At 35.8% G+C, this 14,390-nt stretch overlaps 2 protein-coding genes across 2 annotated transcripts in view; one reads left to right on the top strand and one right to left on the bottom strand.

The window, feature by feature from the left end:
* Window positions 1–14,390, top strand: part of LOC135131585 (N-alpha-acetyltransferase 15, NatA auxiliary subunit) — a 66,530-nt gene that overhangs the window by 6,095 nt on the left and 46,045 nt on the right. Inside the window, exons 7-8 of the mRNA XM_064059399.1 lie at window positions 6,113–6,394; window positions 6,443–6,656. Coding sequence (XP_063915469.1) covers window positions 6,113–6,394; window positions 6,443–6,656 — 496 coding nt within the window. The remainder of the gene's footprint in view (window positions 1–6,112; window positions 6,395–6,442; window positions 6,657–14,390) is intronic.
* On the bottom strand, window positions 6,880–13,389 carry LOC135131576 (uncharacterized). Its single transcript, XM_064059390.1, has 2 exons — window positions 13,248–13,389; window positions 6,880–9,955 (listed from the first exon to the last, which is right to left on the bottom strand). Exon 2 carries the CDS (start codon window positions 9,953–9,955, stop codon window positions 7,241–7,243), a length of 2,715 nt encoding a protein of 904 aa, XP_063915460.1. The 5' UTR covers window positions 13,248–13,389; the 3' UTR covers window positions 6,880–7,240.

Raw genomic sequence — 14,390 nt, 5'->3', positions numbered from 1 at the left:
AAAACTAGCAAGCATTCAATGTACCGGTAAAAATTGATTTCTTTTTTAAATTGACACTTCATATAGGATGGGGTCCGGTAGGTCAAAATTGTACTTTAATTTTATGTGTGTAAATATGTGTGTATTATCTTTGAATTTTAACAATCAATTTTTTTTTTGTTGCAAATTAAAATATTCTTAGTTTCTATTTATCTCTATTTGGTTTTTAAATGTGGAAAGAACACAATTAAAAAAATGATATTAATCACCCATTCGAAATTGCTTTTACTTTATTATCAGCTTTATTTACAAAATTTAGTTTTATCAAATTTTCCTAAGGTAGTTAATTACTTTTTGGAAGAAAGAAAATGAAATATTGGCTGGACTGTCACAGGGAAATTACGTTGTACAAAAAATAGTACCATCTTAGAGAAATTTTCTCTTTTGTTGTATAAAGTTACTACTTGTTATTAAGAGTAAAATTGTGAAACTGATTTGTGTTATCTATCAAAGATGGATTTTTAAGTCGTATTATTTCCCTATTTATTAGGTAAAGGTGAAGAAGAAAAATTAAGGGCTAGGTATCGAAATTGATATTTTAAAATTTTATTGTCGTAGATTGTGTGATTTTAGCATTGTTGTTATTAGTGGGATTTTTAGATTGAATTTAATTCTCAAGAACTAGTGCTAAAATAGCGCTTTAGAGAATACTTATACTATAAAACAGAACAAGCGAAAAATTAGTTACTATTTATTTAGAAAACCATGATCTTGGGTATAGTGGCTATAATAAAGGTTTCATTTTGTATTGGATGTGCCATTTTGGGAAAATTGGTCCATCATGTTTACAAAAATTAACTTAACTCAGTGCAACTGCAGTGGGTTTACAGGAATGGTATGATGTAGTATAACAACGTCAAAATGACCTAAACCATTTTTTACGCTTCTATTAACTAATTAATAAATTAATGAATATTCATTGGAGAACGGCGGTCAAATATATACCACACCGGGAAATGCCCTATATTATAAAAATTTTGCTTGAGCCCAAAAACGTTTTTTGGCCAGTTAACAAACTGAGGTAATCGAGAAGCCAAAGCTCGAGCTACTTTTAATACAATTCTACTCACGGAAACCTGACTAACACCGTATAAATCTCCAAATTAATCAATATTAGTAAAAAATAATAATAAAAAGTTACAATACACAATAGTGTCGGTGTAATAACTTGCTTTGGCAAAAAATCGTAAGGCTATGACAAGTTACATTTCAGTACTAATTATTGAGTTTTAGACGTATGGAAATGTATATAATATCCGTTCGCAAAACTCCCGCACTGTCAGTGTCAGATTTGGAAAAAATGACCTGAGTGTACTCAGTGGTGAGATGTGAAAAACCTGTACAATATGTTGCAAAATTGCAATCTAGTGACAAATTAGTAACTAAAAATAACTTGTCAAATAAAAATGTCAAAAGCACATTAACTGAAGATTTTTATCAATTCAAGTAAAGAAAGAGTATGACACACGAACGACAACGAAAGCTTTTTTTGAATAATATATATTTTTGACCTTACTGTCCATTTCTACGCTTCTGGTGCTACAATTTGTTTGAATTACTGACAAGTTCTTTAAATACAATGAACACTTCAGCAAATCAAAAAGTTAAAATAGTTAATAAACATTTGATTTTTCATTCATTAATTTTGAAAATTTGAAATTCAAGGCGGTAATCATATAAACTTAAAAATCTTTTAGGGGATTAATTCTCATACCAACAGAATGTCATTCTGACAGTGCGGGAGTTTTGCGAACGGATATTATTTTTAATCGACAGCGTTTTACAAATTCTCTTTCTGAAAATTCTTCTTAAATAAACTGAATTTCTTACAGAATGTTATACAATTTGAACGATTTTTATATAAATGTCAGTGTTGAATTACTTACAATAATAAAACATATTTTTAAAAGTGGATACTTAAATGTGGAACCTGTTACTCTCGGCTTGCATTTGACCATGATTAAGTTGATTAAAATTACTATAGTGTGTCATAAATAAATATTTTCAATACTCGGACATCTTCAAATGAATTTTCTGTGAACCATTCGAAATACAAAAACGACTCGACTTTTCGAAAATACAGACACGTCGCCTATTTAGCTTCAGAAATGAGGATGAAAAATACTGTTAGAAAAGAAATGTCATTCTGAAGGTCTTTTTATAAGCGACTCATTCAACAAAAAACTGTTACTTTTTTTGTTCTCTTTTTCTGCATCACGTTTACATGGGATACTTCTTTAAAAATGTTTGGTTTTTTAGATTTATGTTTTATGCATTACGCTTTACTAAGTAAGTTTTACATATTTCGAAATAATAATAATAATCCATTTATTCCTAACAGGCTACGCCCAATTATAGGAAATATTAACTTTAAGTAAAGGAATTTTTGAAACGTTTTATTAGTGCTGCAAAGATTTTGTCTTCAGAAAATGTTCGACAGACACAAACGGTGTGTTAGTTGTTTTAAAATTAGTTATGTTGTTCGGATGTGATGTACCAAATACACTTTTGAAGAATAACGCAAAAGCTTTGACGATAGAATTCGGGTTTGTTAGTACTTGACCTTCGTGAATGAATTTTCTATAAGGATAATTATTGATAAAGAAGTCAGTTTTATATTTCCTCTGTTTTTTGAACATAGAAAATTTTATAGGAATACATCGAATTATTTTTTTTATCAAACCAGGGCAGGTAATAATAGGCTTTTTGATATTTGACAGACCTTAGGAACAATCCCGGTAACACATCTCTAAGGGTGCTGTAAAATACTGAACAAATTTGATTGACATCACTAATGTTGTCAAGAAACAACCAGTTTGTGGTTAAAAAGTTTTGATATAACAATGGAAACTTGGCATTTTTGAAGTTAAAAACTTCTTTGTTAGTAGTGTTCAAAGGAAACGGAGTACGATGTACTTTTTTAATTTCAAAATCAAAATTTAAGGCTCGGTAGAACGTATCTTTTGCAACAAGTGGATTAATGTACCTGCTAGGTGTACAAACAAAACTTGTAGAAATTAGATCTAACATGCGATCATCAGAGTTGAGGGTATTATTGTGGGTAGTGGGTAAAATAATAAAGCTCCTTAAAATTGTTCAATACCAAAAGTGCGTTTATCGTATTGGTTGTGTAGAAAGAATGTTGCATTGAAAATTTCTAAAAAGATAACTTTGTTGCTGTGTGATTTTTCTAGGGCGTTAATAAGTTCAAAGAGTATTTTATAATTATCGTACCTACTTACTAGAAGGTGATATATATTCCACAATATATGCTTTCAAAGTTCAAATTAATGTTTACACCAAGCAAGTCCACCATCGGTACGGCATCAGAAACATGTGAAATATCGACGCTAGTTGCCTTAAACTCGTTCCTGATGGCAATAGGAACTCCTTTACCTCTTGAAAGATTGGTATCTTCAAAGTTTCTATCTTTACGAAATGCGATGTAATTGGAGGGAAAACGTTAATAATTAATTGTTGGACACTTCATTAAAATACCATGCTTCCGTTATCAGATTATAGGTAGTTGACGAAACCAAGTTGAAGAATTCAAAAAGTTTTAATTTAGACCGCGTACATTTTGGTGAAAATTGTGTATTAAGGTACCATAATTGGACGAGGAATCTAGTTTAAAGGCTCACGTGAAGAAACTTTGTTATTTACTATTCTGGGGACATCATTATCTTATGCTTAGGTCCGTTTCACCATTAAAAATTGTCATTTTGTTGTTTTTTTAACTGTTTGTAAAATTTCATGTGTTTGGGTGTTTTATCAGAAAAAAAATCTGCAATTCTTAAAGCGATCCGTATGCAGTAGGTCGTTTGAGTGGCGTAAAAAAATTGAAGCATCGGATTCAAAGATAATTTTTACAGGTTTTTCACGCGTGTTATTAGGATCAAAGCGCCCCACTCTACATAATTTTAAAATATTTGTATCAACATCGGGTTTTAAAGAACGTAATAAATAAGTCCGTCACTATTACTCTGTTTGTAACTTCGCTAATGTTTGTTGGCACATTTTGCTCCGATTCTGGTAAACCAAAATAATAACAATATTTTTGTACTTTGCCGCTCTATAACGTCCTATATTATGTCGTCAATGCTGACATTGACTTGAGGTTTTTTAGTCTGAGTTAGAGACAAATTTTCGGAAGATATTTTAGCGTAATGCTGTTCTTTTAGTTACTAACCGAAGTATTAAACTTAGTCTTCATTGTCGAAATCAAACTAGTTATGTAATAAGTTGTGCCATATTGTTACATAAAATAGAGTAAAACACGTTATTCGCAAACAAGAGCTAATAAAAATAAACAAATCACTTGATTAGTTCTTCTAGTACTAATGATAGTTTTTATTATGTTTTCTCATATACCTCGTTGATACTAGTTTAAAAACCAAATACCGCATATTTTGAAAAATTTAAAAATAATTCTGTTGATATATCTCTTATACGAACAGTGTAAATATCAATTTTTTACGCTATTTTCATAATTTTGATTAAGCTGCTCAAAGATGTGCAAGTGTGTTCTAATTAGTTTAATATGCCAAAAAAAGTCAGTTCCATTTCTTGTATGTTAATAAAAAAAAACATTTATCGGCTGTAGCGTTACAAAACATTGTTGAGTTTTTTATTTTTAATGGTAAATATGAAAATCCTCTGATTAACCAACCAGCAAAGGTCGACCCGAGCCGTGTAAACATAGCATTTATAAAAGTGATAAAAGAAAACCGTTATATAATTATGTAATTAAATTCTTCCGAAACCGTAATACCGACCTATCTGAATAGAAATAAAAATTTTAAAGCAGTGATCTTCATTGTGTGCGTTCGTTTTTACCTTATTTTTAAACTCTTTTTAGATGGTACATTTGTGTTTTAAAACCATAAAGTGTTATCATTATGTTAAGTTACTTTTTTTTTTGAAACATTAACATAATATCTGATTGTTAAATGATTAATTCTTGTTGATAAATTATATTGTGTAATATTGAATGTTTTTCTTTTTAATTTTAAATTATTTGCCAGTTTTCTTCATTTTCAAAAGTTATACACTTTATTGTAAAACCTGTGGGGAATAATTTGGTTTCACCTCAGAATGAATCCAGAAAATACAATATAAGTTAACATTGTTAGACATAAACTGAGGCAAAAAGGAAAACTTGGAACATTATTAGTTAATATTTGAAAACATTTGTTTTAAATAGTTTGTCTTCTATATCCAGAATACCAGAAATTGAATATATTTGTGACATAGTTAAGTGTGATCTGGTTTTTTCAAACTGTGTAATATTGGTTGCATACGTAAGTGCATGAGTTTTACTTTAGCACGTCAAGTTTGTAAAATTTTATGAAGTTTTCCACTTTTAAATTATTTTCTGCAGTATGTCGCCGGATTGAGTTCACAAGAGGAAAAAAAAAACTGTGTTTTCTATTTTACAAAAAAATGACATAGAAATAAATTTTTTGCTTAATTCAAAAGGAATAAATCTGCAATTAAAATTTTAATATTATCAGGCTGTGTCCTTAAAATCGAAAAAAATAAAAGTAACGAAGAACTTAGAAATATGAAAAAATTAATTTTAAGAGTATGGACCAGGAATATTGAAGTTTTAATTGCAGATTTATTCGTTTTGAATTACGCAAAAAATGTTATTCCTATGTCATTTTGTTGTAAAATAGAAAATACAGTTTTTTTCCTCTTGTGAACTCAATCCGGGAACATACTGTATATTTCTCGGATAAAATTGCAGTCGAATGTATATCAGTAGTGAATCTCTACATTTAACTCTTCAACATTGTGTAAAACAATTTCAATTTTATGAAAAAATATGACATATGCATTACGCAATCACCTAACAATTCGGTTGGTAGATAGATACTGTACATACTTAATCTCGGTGCATTATTGTTCTTAAGGATAAACCCGTTCTTTGTGACTCACCCACAATGCACTTATAATGATTAATATGGGAATTATCAAATTCACATAACTGTCTTATTTTCTCTCATATTTTACGACATCAATTGTCTTTTTAATGTAATTTTAATACAACCATTATCTTACAAAATTACAGCATGCCGGCGACCCCCAAGAGGCGTACAAATGGTTGGACGAGGCGCAAGCCCTCGACACCGCCGACCGTTACATCAATTCGAAATGCGCCAAATACATGCTCAGGGCAAATCGAGTCAAAGAAGCGGAAGATACATGTGCCAAGTTTACCAGAGAAGGCGTTTCGGCCATGGAAAATCTTAACGAAATGCAATGTATGTGGTTCGAAACGGAATGTGCTTTAGCCTATCAACGACTCGGCAAGTACGGAGAAGCTCTCAAAAAGTGTCACGAGACCGATAGGGTAAATAACGTGTCTGGTTTAGTTGAGATCGTAAATTTGCCTTTGTAGCATTTTTCGGAAATCATCGAGGATCAGTTCGATTTCCACACCTACTGCATGAGGAAAATGACGCTGCGGTCCTACGTAGGGCTCTTGCGGTTGGAAGATGTTCTTAGAGGGCATCCTTTTTATTTCAAAGCAGCCAAATGTGCCATTGAAGTGTATCTGCATCTTTTCGACGAGCCATTGAAGGACGAAAGTGCTGAACAGGAACTTAATACCGGTGAGTCTTTTTGGAATGTTCATTAATGTCAACCGAATTCGGGTAATTATTAAAGTCTTTAGTTATCTGATGAATTTATCTGACGGAGATTTAATTATATGGTACTAACAAATAGCTGATTAATGGAACAATGGGTGGGAACGACCAAATTAGTTTGAATAACCTTTGGGTTACAATCGCAAGTTGTAATAAGATTTATGGGTGTAGAGATCTAGAGTCGCTTTTTTGTAGCAGTTTATTATTTAAAAAAATAATTTAACAAAGTTGCCTAATGTTCGTATGGTCTAACAATACAATAATTTATCACTTTGATATACTACAAATCTTTATAAATAAATTAAATATTAACTCATACAAAAGATCGCGTTCTTGATTTCGCACCACTCTTTTCTGGCGAGAATAACAATTCAGTGAGTTAAGAACATTTGCATCCTATTCTACAGTAAAAACAGTTCTAAATTAATTTTCAGATTTTGAGTACGTTGGCGGTACACGATCACAGACCAATTAAAATAGGCACTAAATTAAAGATAGGAATCGCCAATGACTCACAGTCCTAAGAGTCACTTCTTTATCACAACGGTTCACCTTTCTTTATTCCTTCGTATCCTCGCTACGTTCGGTTGCGAATAATAAAAACCAGCTCCTTGATCACGACTTTGAGCCAACTGAGGCGTTAGAAAATAAAAATGCGCCCCATCATCCCCCGGTAGTTGATAAGAAATGAACGAACCCGGTTGACCTTCGGCCGTTACAGGCACGGCTTTCACAATTTCGGGCCCTCGATTCTTTTGACGACTTTCTTGAGCGTACTGAGCAGGTCTAGGTGTGTACTTTACTACCTGTGGGTAATTTACCCGTTGCTGATTGGGATTGATTGGCACGAATTCAGCGTCAGGGTTGATGGTTGGACGAGGGGGTAAATAATTGACGGCTATGTCTCCTTCTAAGTTGATAGGTTTCTGCTGATATTGATCAGGTCGCCTCTGTCTTTGTGGGGTTGATGATTGGGCGGTTTGTGGCATCGGAGTGGTTGCGCTTTGTAGTTTTTGTCCAAATGTTGTGAAGTAATGTCTGGTGTTTTCGTCAAAGAAACCTTCGTCAGGTTTCGTATAAAAGCCTTGATAAACGGGATTAGGGGTGACTTCGTATGCATATTGGTTGACAGGTCGTGGGGTGGCCGTGTTCTTGTTCTTCTCTTCGATATTGTCCTCATATTCGTAATCGGGACGTTCAGTTTGATAATACTTAGAGGCGACAGGTCGTTCTGTTGTTACTCTATAGTAGTTTGGTGGTGGCGTGTTCTGATAAACCGGAGCTTCGGTAGGTATGATTTCGATTGCAGGTTGAATTTGGACGCTGTATTTTGGTAGTGGTCTGAATCTATCTTGTGGATCTTCAACTTGCGGTCTTTGCGGTCTGTAGTTCGCAGCCTCAAAACTAAACTGATAGACAGGTTTCGGTGAATACGTTGGTCTGTAGGTCGGTCTTGTGGTCGTGTAGTACTGATGAATTTGTTTCTGCAGTCTCGCTATGTGAATACTGAAAGTATCAGTTTTTGGTGTTTGTACGAAACGATAACGAGGTCTTTGTGTGTTGTAAGGACGGCTCGGTACATAAATAAACTTCTGTTGTTGCACGGTCGGTGAAGGATTCGATTGTTTAGCTGGAAGGTAGTACTCTTTCGGTATGTCATAGAACGGCTTCCTTGTGGTAACTTCCTTGATCGGTTGTTCTTCGTAGTAGTAATACTGTGAAGGTGACTTCGTGGTCGGTTTAGTCCTTCGCGGATTCGAAACACTAATGCGGTATTTTTCTGGGGCATGAGTTATAGAATTCGTTTCTATATCGTTTGACGTAGTATAGTACACTTTGAGCGGCACTTGAGTTGTACTCACTACTGTTTTTGGACGCGTCTGAGTCTTGTACACACCCGGAACTTCATTCTCGTACACGTACACTTTAGGCGCTTCACTCGAAGATTTCACCGGTTTGAGAACGGTGACCGTTGGGGGTCGTGTCTTTTGCGTTCTAGGTGACGTAGTCCTGCTCTTTGTCTGAGGTCGCACCGACAACACCGTTACGACCTTCGGGGGTGTCGTCGTCACTATAGGTTTGAGCTCGTTATTGATCTCCGCCGGAATGTGCACTGGGAAGATCCTCACAGGTTTTTTCGTCGTTTTGTCGTTCAGTACCGAAGTTGGAGGTATTTCGGTAGTCGTCGGGTGAATCTGAGGCAAAGGAGTGGTCGTTGTTTTAATCCTCTGTCGATGTGGTTTTCTCGTTGTCGTGATTGGTCTCTTCGTTGTTTGTTCCAAAGGCCCGAAGAAATTTGGAGGTGGCGGTAGTACGATTCCCGGTACCAAAGGTCCGGGCGGTACAAGAGATGAGTTATCCTTTGGGTAGTAAAAACTGTATGGCGGAGGATAATAGATCGAAGGGTCGTCTTCGTCGAACGGTTCGGTTAGGTTTGGGGGTGGTAGGATTGCGGCGCCTGGGGGTAAAGAAGCGAAGAAAGGAGGTAAAGTACCGTTCAAATTGAAAGGGGGGAACGGCGCCCCCGGAAGGTACTCCCCCGAAGGGAAAGCAGGTATTGGGTACGGAGGTTGCCCGGAAGTAGAGTTGGGCGGATACGGATAGTTAGGCGAGAAGTACGGAGTCGCGTCGAAGCCTTCAGGGGGTGGTAAGGCGAAGCTTGCTTGTTCGAGCGTGCCATTAATCGTTCGCGAAGAATTTGTGCCCAGGATTTGCAAGGGGCCGTCGTCTGTGAGTTGGACTGGAAATGGCGGCGGCACTTTTGGATGTGCCGGGATTTTGACTTGACGTAAGGGCGCTTTGTAGTCGTCGATTGCAGGCCATGCTGTCGGCGAGCTGTCAGTTTTATCATCCGGAGGCGGATAAGTACCACCCTTCAGCACCAAGAGATGGTTCTCTGCTAACCATATATCGTTCTTCGTTAATCCACCCAAGTTGCTGATGTTATCTTTAGGCACTTCTGGGTTGTTCTCGTAGCTGAGTACACCGGGACGTTTCGACGGTTTCGCGAACAGTTCCCTCTGGATCAGACCGTACTTCCCGTCGGATACTTGTTGCGATAGAGTCTTCTTTTCCTCATCGTCGCCTTTTTGTGACTTCTTGTTTTTCGAACCACTGGCTAAGGCTTCTAACAGTTCGGAATCTAGCGAATCGTGAAAGATTCGAAGGTGGCCGCCGACTAGTCTGTGGATTTTTCGATCTTCGATTGCTGAAGAGGCGAGGACCCAAACTGCTAGCGTGCACAATAGAAGCCACCAGGACATCTGCAATAAAAATGAGAACAATAAGTTAATTAAGTTACAGTTGTCGCGATGTAGTCACCATTGTTGACTTTTCGTAACGTACAGGTTACGTATTTTTCTTGAGCGTGAAGTGAATCTTCATTTGAAATTATCGTAAGTTAATTTGCGACCGCAGAATATACACCGTCGACCGCTCGTTCAATGAAAGTAAAACCAAATCTTTACTCCTACAAGACTTGCGGCGATAGTGAACGGGAAACATCAGAATTCGCACCCGTTTTCTTTTAATCAACCTTCATCCGAGATAGTTATTGTGGTTTTATGCTTTGGCCTTGTCATCGAGACGCCGGTAGGTGGAGTCGGAAAATTAACGCGGAAAATGTAGGAGAAAGGACTGGTTTTTTCTAGTTTCGTTGATACTGAACGGATGAAAGAAAGCGCGATTTCGTTTCCAAATTAGAGTGGTTAAGGAAAGTAAACAAACTGTCAAAACGTTAACTAATTGTTACAAATTGAGCTGTTTTAACAATACCGTAATGCGAATATTTAAATCTGCGTGTTGTAACGGTTACGCTTGGCGACATTTTTCTACACACGTATGTCGCCGTTGCTCTTAATAACAATGTCTGTTCTAGTTTTCTGGTTTCGAGTATTTGTTAAAATTCAAGAAAGTGAAATTTTGACGTAAACGTGCATGATGCAAGGATCTATTTACACTTGTTTTTGTTCGTAACATGATTGATTTTTACCAGTAATTGGATTGCAACATAAAAGTAACTCTATATATTCATTTAAATCGAATAAACGTTACGCCCTAGTAAACGTATTGAATTATGTTTTTCTTTTTTATGTGATAAAGCAAAGGGGTTATCAATGATGTAACGACTAGGAAGTAAAATATAATAATAGCTACACTTATTAATTAATTACTGACGGTAAAGCGTAACGAGGAATCAAACCGAAAAGGAATTTAAATTTGTGAAACTTTTGCTTTTTTTACGTTGCAAGGAAGATTTTCGAGCAGAAGATTCACAGTTATGTCATACAATCCAAAAAAAAAGCGAAGGACAAGGATGCGACGACTGTAAATACCACATCTTAAAATGTCTAGAAACCGGCTGAATTAATTTCCGGCACCTTAAAGCGTCAGAATTTACATAAAACGGTATAGTCACAAGTAGTTGTTTATTTACTACTACAATGCTACACTTATGTGTTTATTCACTCTTTTATAATCCATATTTTCGTAATTTGTACTTATTATGTCACCCTGTGTGCATTGTTTCGCTCAAACCGGATTGCAGGCTGTGTTGAGGCTGCATTTATGTCTAGGCCTGCTGAAATTTAGTGGTTTTCCGGTACAGTCAGGACAATGTCACGCTAGATCTTGGTCTTCAAGAACCAATTCACAAGACTTGACAAGTGTTATTGTGGTACATATGTGTCCTCGGTTCTAACAATACGCCCGACTTCACAACAATAGAGACATAATCGCGTTATTGCATAAATTTAAAAATACGCACTTGCCTAAATGTTTTATTGCGATATTATTTTGAATTAAAATGAAGGTGAAGCTTTGGAATGTGTTATTATAATAATAAGCAGTGACACGGACACAGGCGTGGTTTTAACGTGCCAAAGTTTCAAACCTGACGGTTAGGCGCTACGGCGGTAATTAAATCCGAACGAAAGAAAAAGAGCGTGCGATGAAAGAAAAAATAGATTAAGTAATTGCTTTTCACGGCTTAAAGCAATTAATCACGTTATGCTAGCATGCAATCTCTTCCAATTCGGGAGATGTGTAATAGACGAGCGCAATTGTGTTTTTACTAGATGTAGGTGGGTGTAAAGGCTAAGGACAGTTCATTCTATGATTTCTTTGTTAATGAAGAAATGCGTGAACTGGTGCAAGAAACGGCGAGATTTGCATTTTGGAAGGCGGCGTTTAATTATTGGTTTTGTGGTAAATGTTAGAGCATTACTGTCGAAACACCACGATTACCATACAATAGTGGAGTAAGGGACAATGTTGAAAGTGTAATTTGGATTGCGATTTACACAGGCGCCAAATCGATGAACGAAAAATATTTGCCACTTTAATTAACGAGATGTTCAAAATGCGAATATTATAAATCTATTAGCGGTGTACAAGGTGCAAGGACCAGTTTTCGCAATTACCGCATTAAACTGTCATTAATTACAGATCCTTGGGAATTTTTGTCAGATCGGCTCTTTTATTCTTCGTCGACATTTTCCCAGATCCTAAATTCAACAATGTAGGTCAGTTTCATTAAAATGTGCATTAGTTCCTTAATTAATCGTCAAAATAAATGATCGTGGAATAGCAGGTGAAGGTTCCGCAAGTTTTTTTCTCCAGTGTCACCAATTATATTTGATAAAACAGAAAGTACGTAGCTTGAGCAAATTTGATTGTTTTCGGTCGCGGAGAAAATGAACATCTGCGTAATGACGATTATCAACATTGAACTTCACTGGAAAAAACACCTGTTAAATAAAGCTTTCTTCTGCCAGGTTTTCAGGTTTAATCATTAACAAAGCGTAAAGTTCGCTTTTTAATCGTGCTCGAAATCGATTTCTTTTAATAGCAGCGAACAGTTGTCGAGAATGTTGTAACGCTAAAGGACAATGGTTTGTTTTCGTGTTTCACCTGAAAAAGCGTCAAGTTGTTGAACTATCTGATTAGTGTATTGTGATGGAATCAGTCGACAAGGACAACTTTTCTGTGACCTTATTTTAATCAAACAAAAATGTCCAAATTTATTTTTTATGGCTTGACATTTACGTCGCAATACCTATTATATCGCGAAATCTTTTAATGGGAAGAAAGGGTGTCTTAAACCAGTTTCAAACCCTCGTCCTTTGACCTTCCAATTTGGAATGTAGCGACTCCACCTCTTTCACTCGGTCAGATCTTAAACGCTGGTCAACGGAACGAATGCAAGCACGTTTATTATCATTAATATTAATTTTTTAACCTTTTGAACACTTATTTAACTAATTAAATTGCCAAGTTTAAGCGACTCGTTATTGTGGGATGTTGCAATAAAATTGTTGATATTTAAGCAATGCACTTTATGGTGGAGATGCTCTTCCTGTCTAATCACACAAAATTCCATCGCGCCACCTCCATTATTAACATTTGCATTTGCACAATAGGTTAGGCAAAATTATCCTCAAGGAGTGTTAACATTTTCAGTCCCCTTAAGTCGTCATTTCGTGAGGACTTTTTCATTAGTACTAGCGCGAATATTGTTTGTTTCGATTAACACAATTTTATCAAGGATTTTCTTACATTTTTGTTTTCCTGGCGTGACGCAGCGTGTATCCAATAAGTTGTAACCCCTGTTGCACTGGACACAATTCACTCGACACACGAGTTTACATAGCGGTTCGTGTAGTATGGTTCGGCCGGCTTGGCTGTACTGAAATGCATTGTTTCAGCGGAGCGCCAGATTTCCGTACCTCGAGTCCGGTGCTTTCGGGTGGGGACATCACAGTCATCTAGTTTAACGTGACCCGACAAGGACGCTCCATTATCGGATTTTCCTATCACCCGGATTTGGGAGTCGAGTGGTTTATTTGATTCGTGGACAGGAATATCTAAATCGCGATTGGAAATTCTTGAGGCGGTTCGATTTTCATTTCAGGCTCAGGGGGATGCATAATTTATAAGGTGGTTTAGTCATTCGGAATTGATGATATCCTCTTGAGGAGGATGTTTGAAGATGTTGTTTGTATAGTGCGGCTCATACGTGATGATTGAGTAGTTTGCCGGACTTGCTTTGTTATGGCTCATATTGGCATTTCTTGAAACAAAAAGAAAAATTTGGCCAAGGATTCCAAGAGTTATAATGCAACAGCTAAAATTAATTTTTATTGTTACGTTTATTTTTTTGGTTTCTTAATGGGACAGGTGTGACTCTCCTTTTTTAGGTTTGTTATGAAGAAATACCGGCCAATTTTATTTGTCAGGTGTCTAACAGACAACCCAGAGGATTTTGTTTTTGTATTATTAATTGTATAGATGCGATTTTACTGACGCGCTGCCTACCTGTTTCTTAAGTATATTATCAATAATAACACAAGATTCATTATTGTTTCTAAAATATCTTTAGTTATACCGTTTTACTTCAAATGTATAGGATGTTACAAAAATAATAGGAATGCCTTCTAAAAAAAATTCAAATTCATCTGGAATGTTCTAATTCAATGTCGAAAATTTAAGGAACAACTAAATATGCTTAACGTGTATTATTTGGCAACATTACAACACGGAAAAAACTCGATGTAAAAGTTAGAAAAGCCTTTGTGCTTCGCTAACTAATTGTTCATTAAAAAAATATAAAAGTGTATAAAAAACACAAAAAAAAGACATTTTCGCATAAACGCTTTACACATTACATATTTTTTACTTGAACGACATCGCGCAAAGAAA

This window comes from Zophobas morio, unplaced genomic scaffold, assembly GCF_036711695.1.
Source record: "Zophobas morio isolate AGI-343-1 ecotype UQ-CSIRO unplaced genomic scaffold, CSIRO_AGI_Zmor_V1 ptg000002l, whole genome shotgun sequence".
NCBI classification, from domain to species: domain Eukaryota; kingdom Metazoa; phylum Arthropoda; class Insecta; order Coleoptera; family Tenebrionidae; genus Zophobas; species Zophobas morio.
This window is presented reverse-complemented; position numbering and strand designations above follow the sequence as displayed.

Bases quoted from the DNA above. Each gene is read 5' to 3' on its own strand.
- LOC135131576 (XM_064059390.1), bottom strand. From the start codon at position 9,955: ATGTCCTGGTGGCTTCTATTGTGCACGCTAGCAGTTTGGGTCCTCGCC.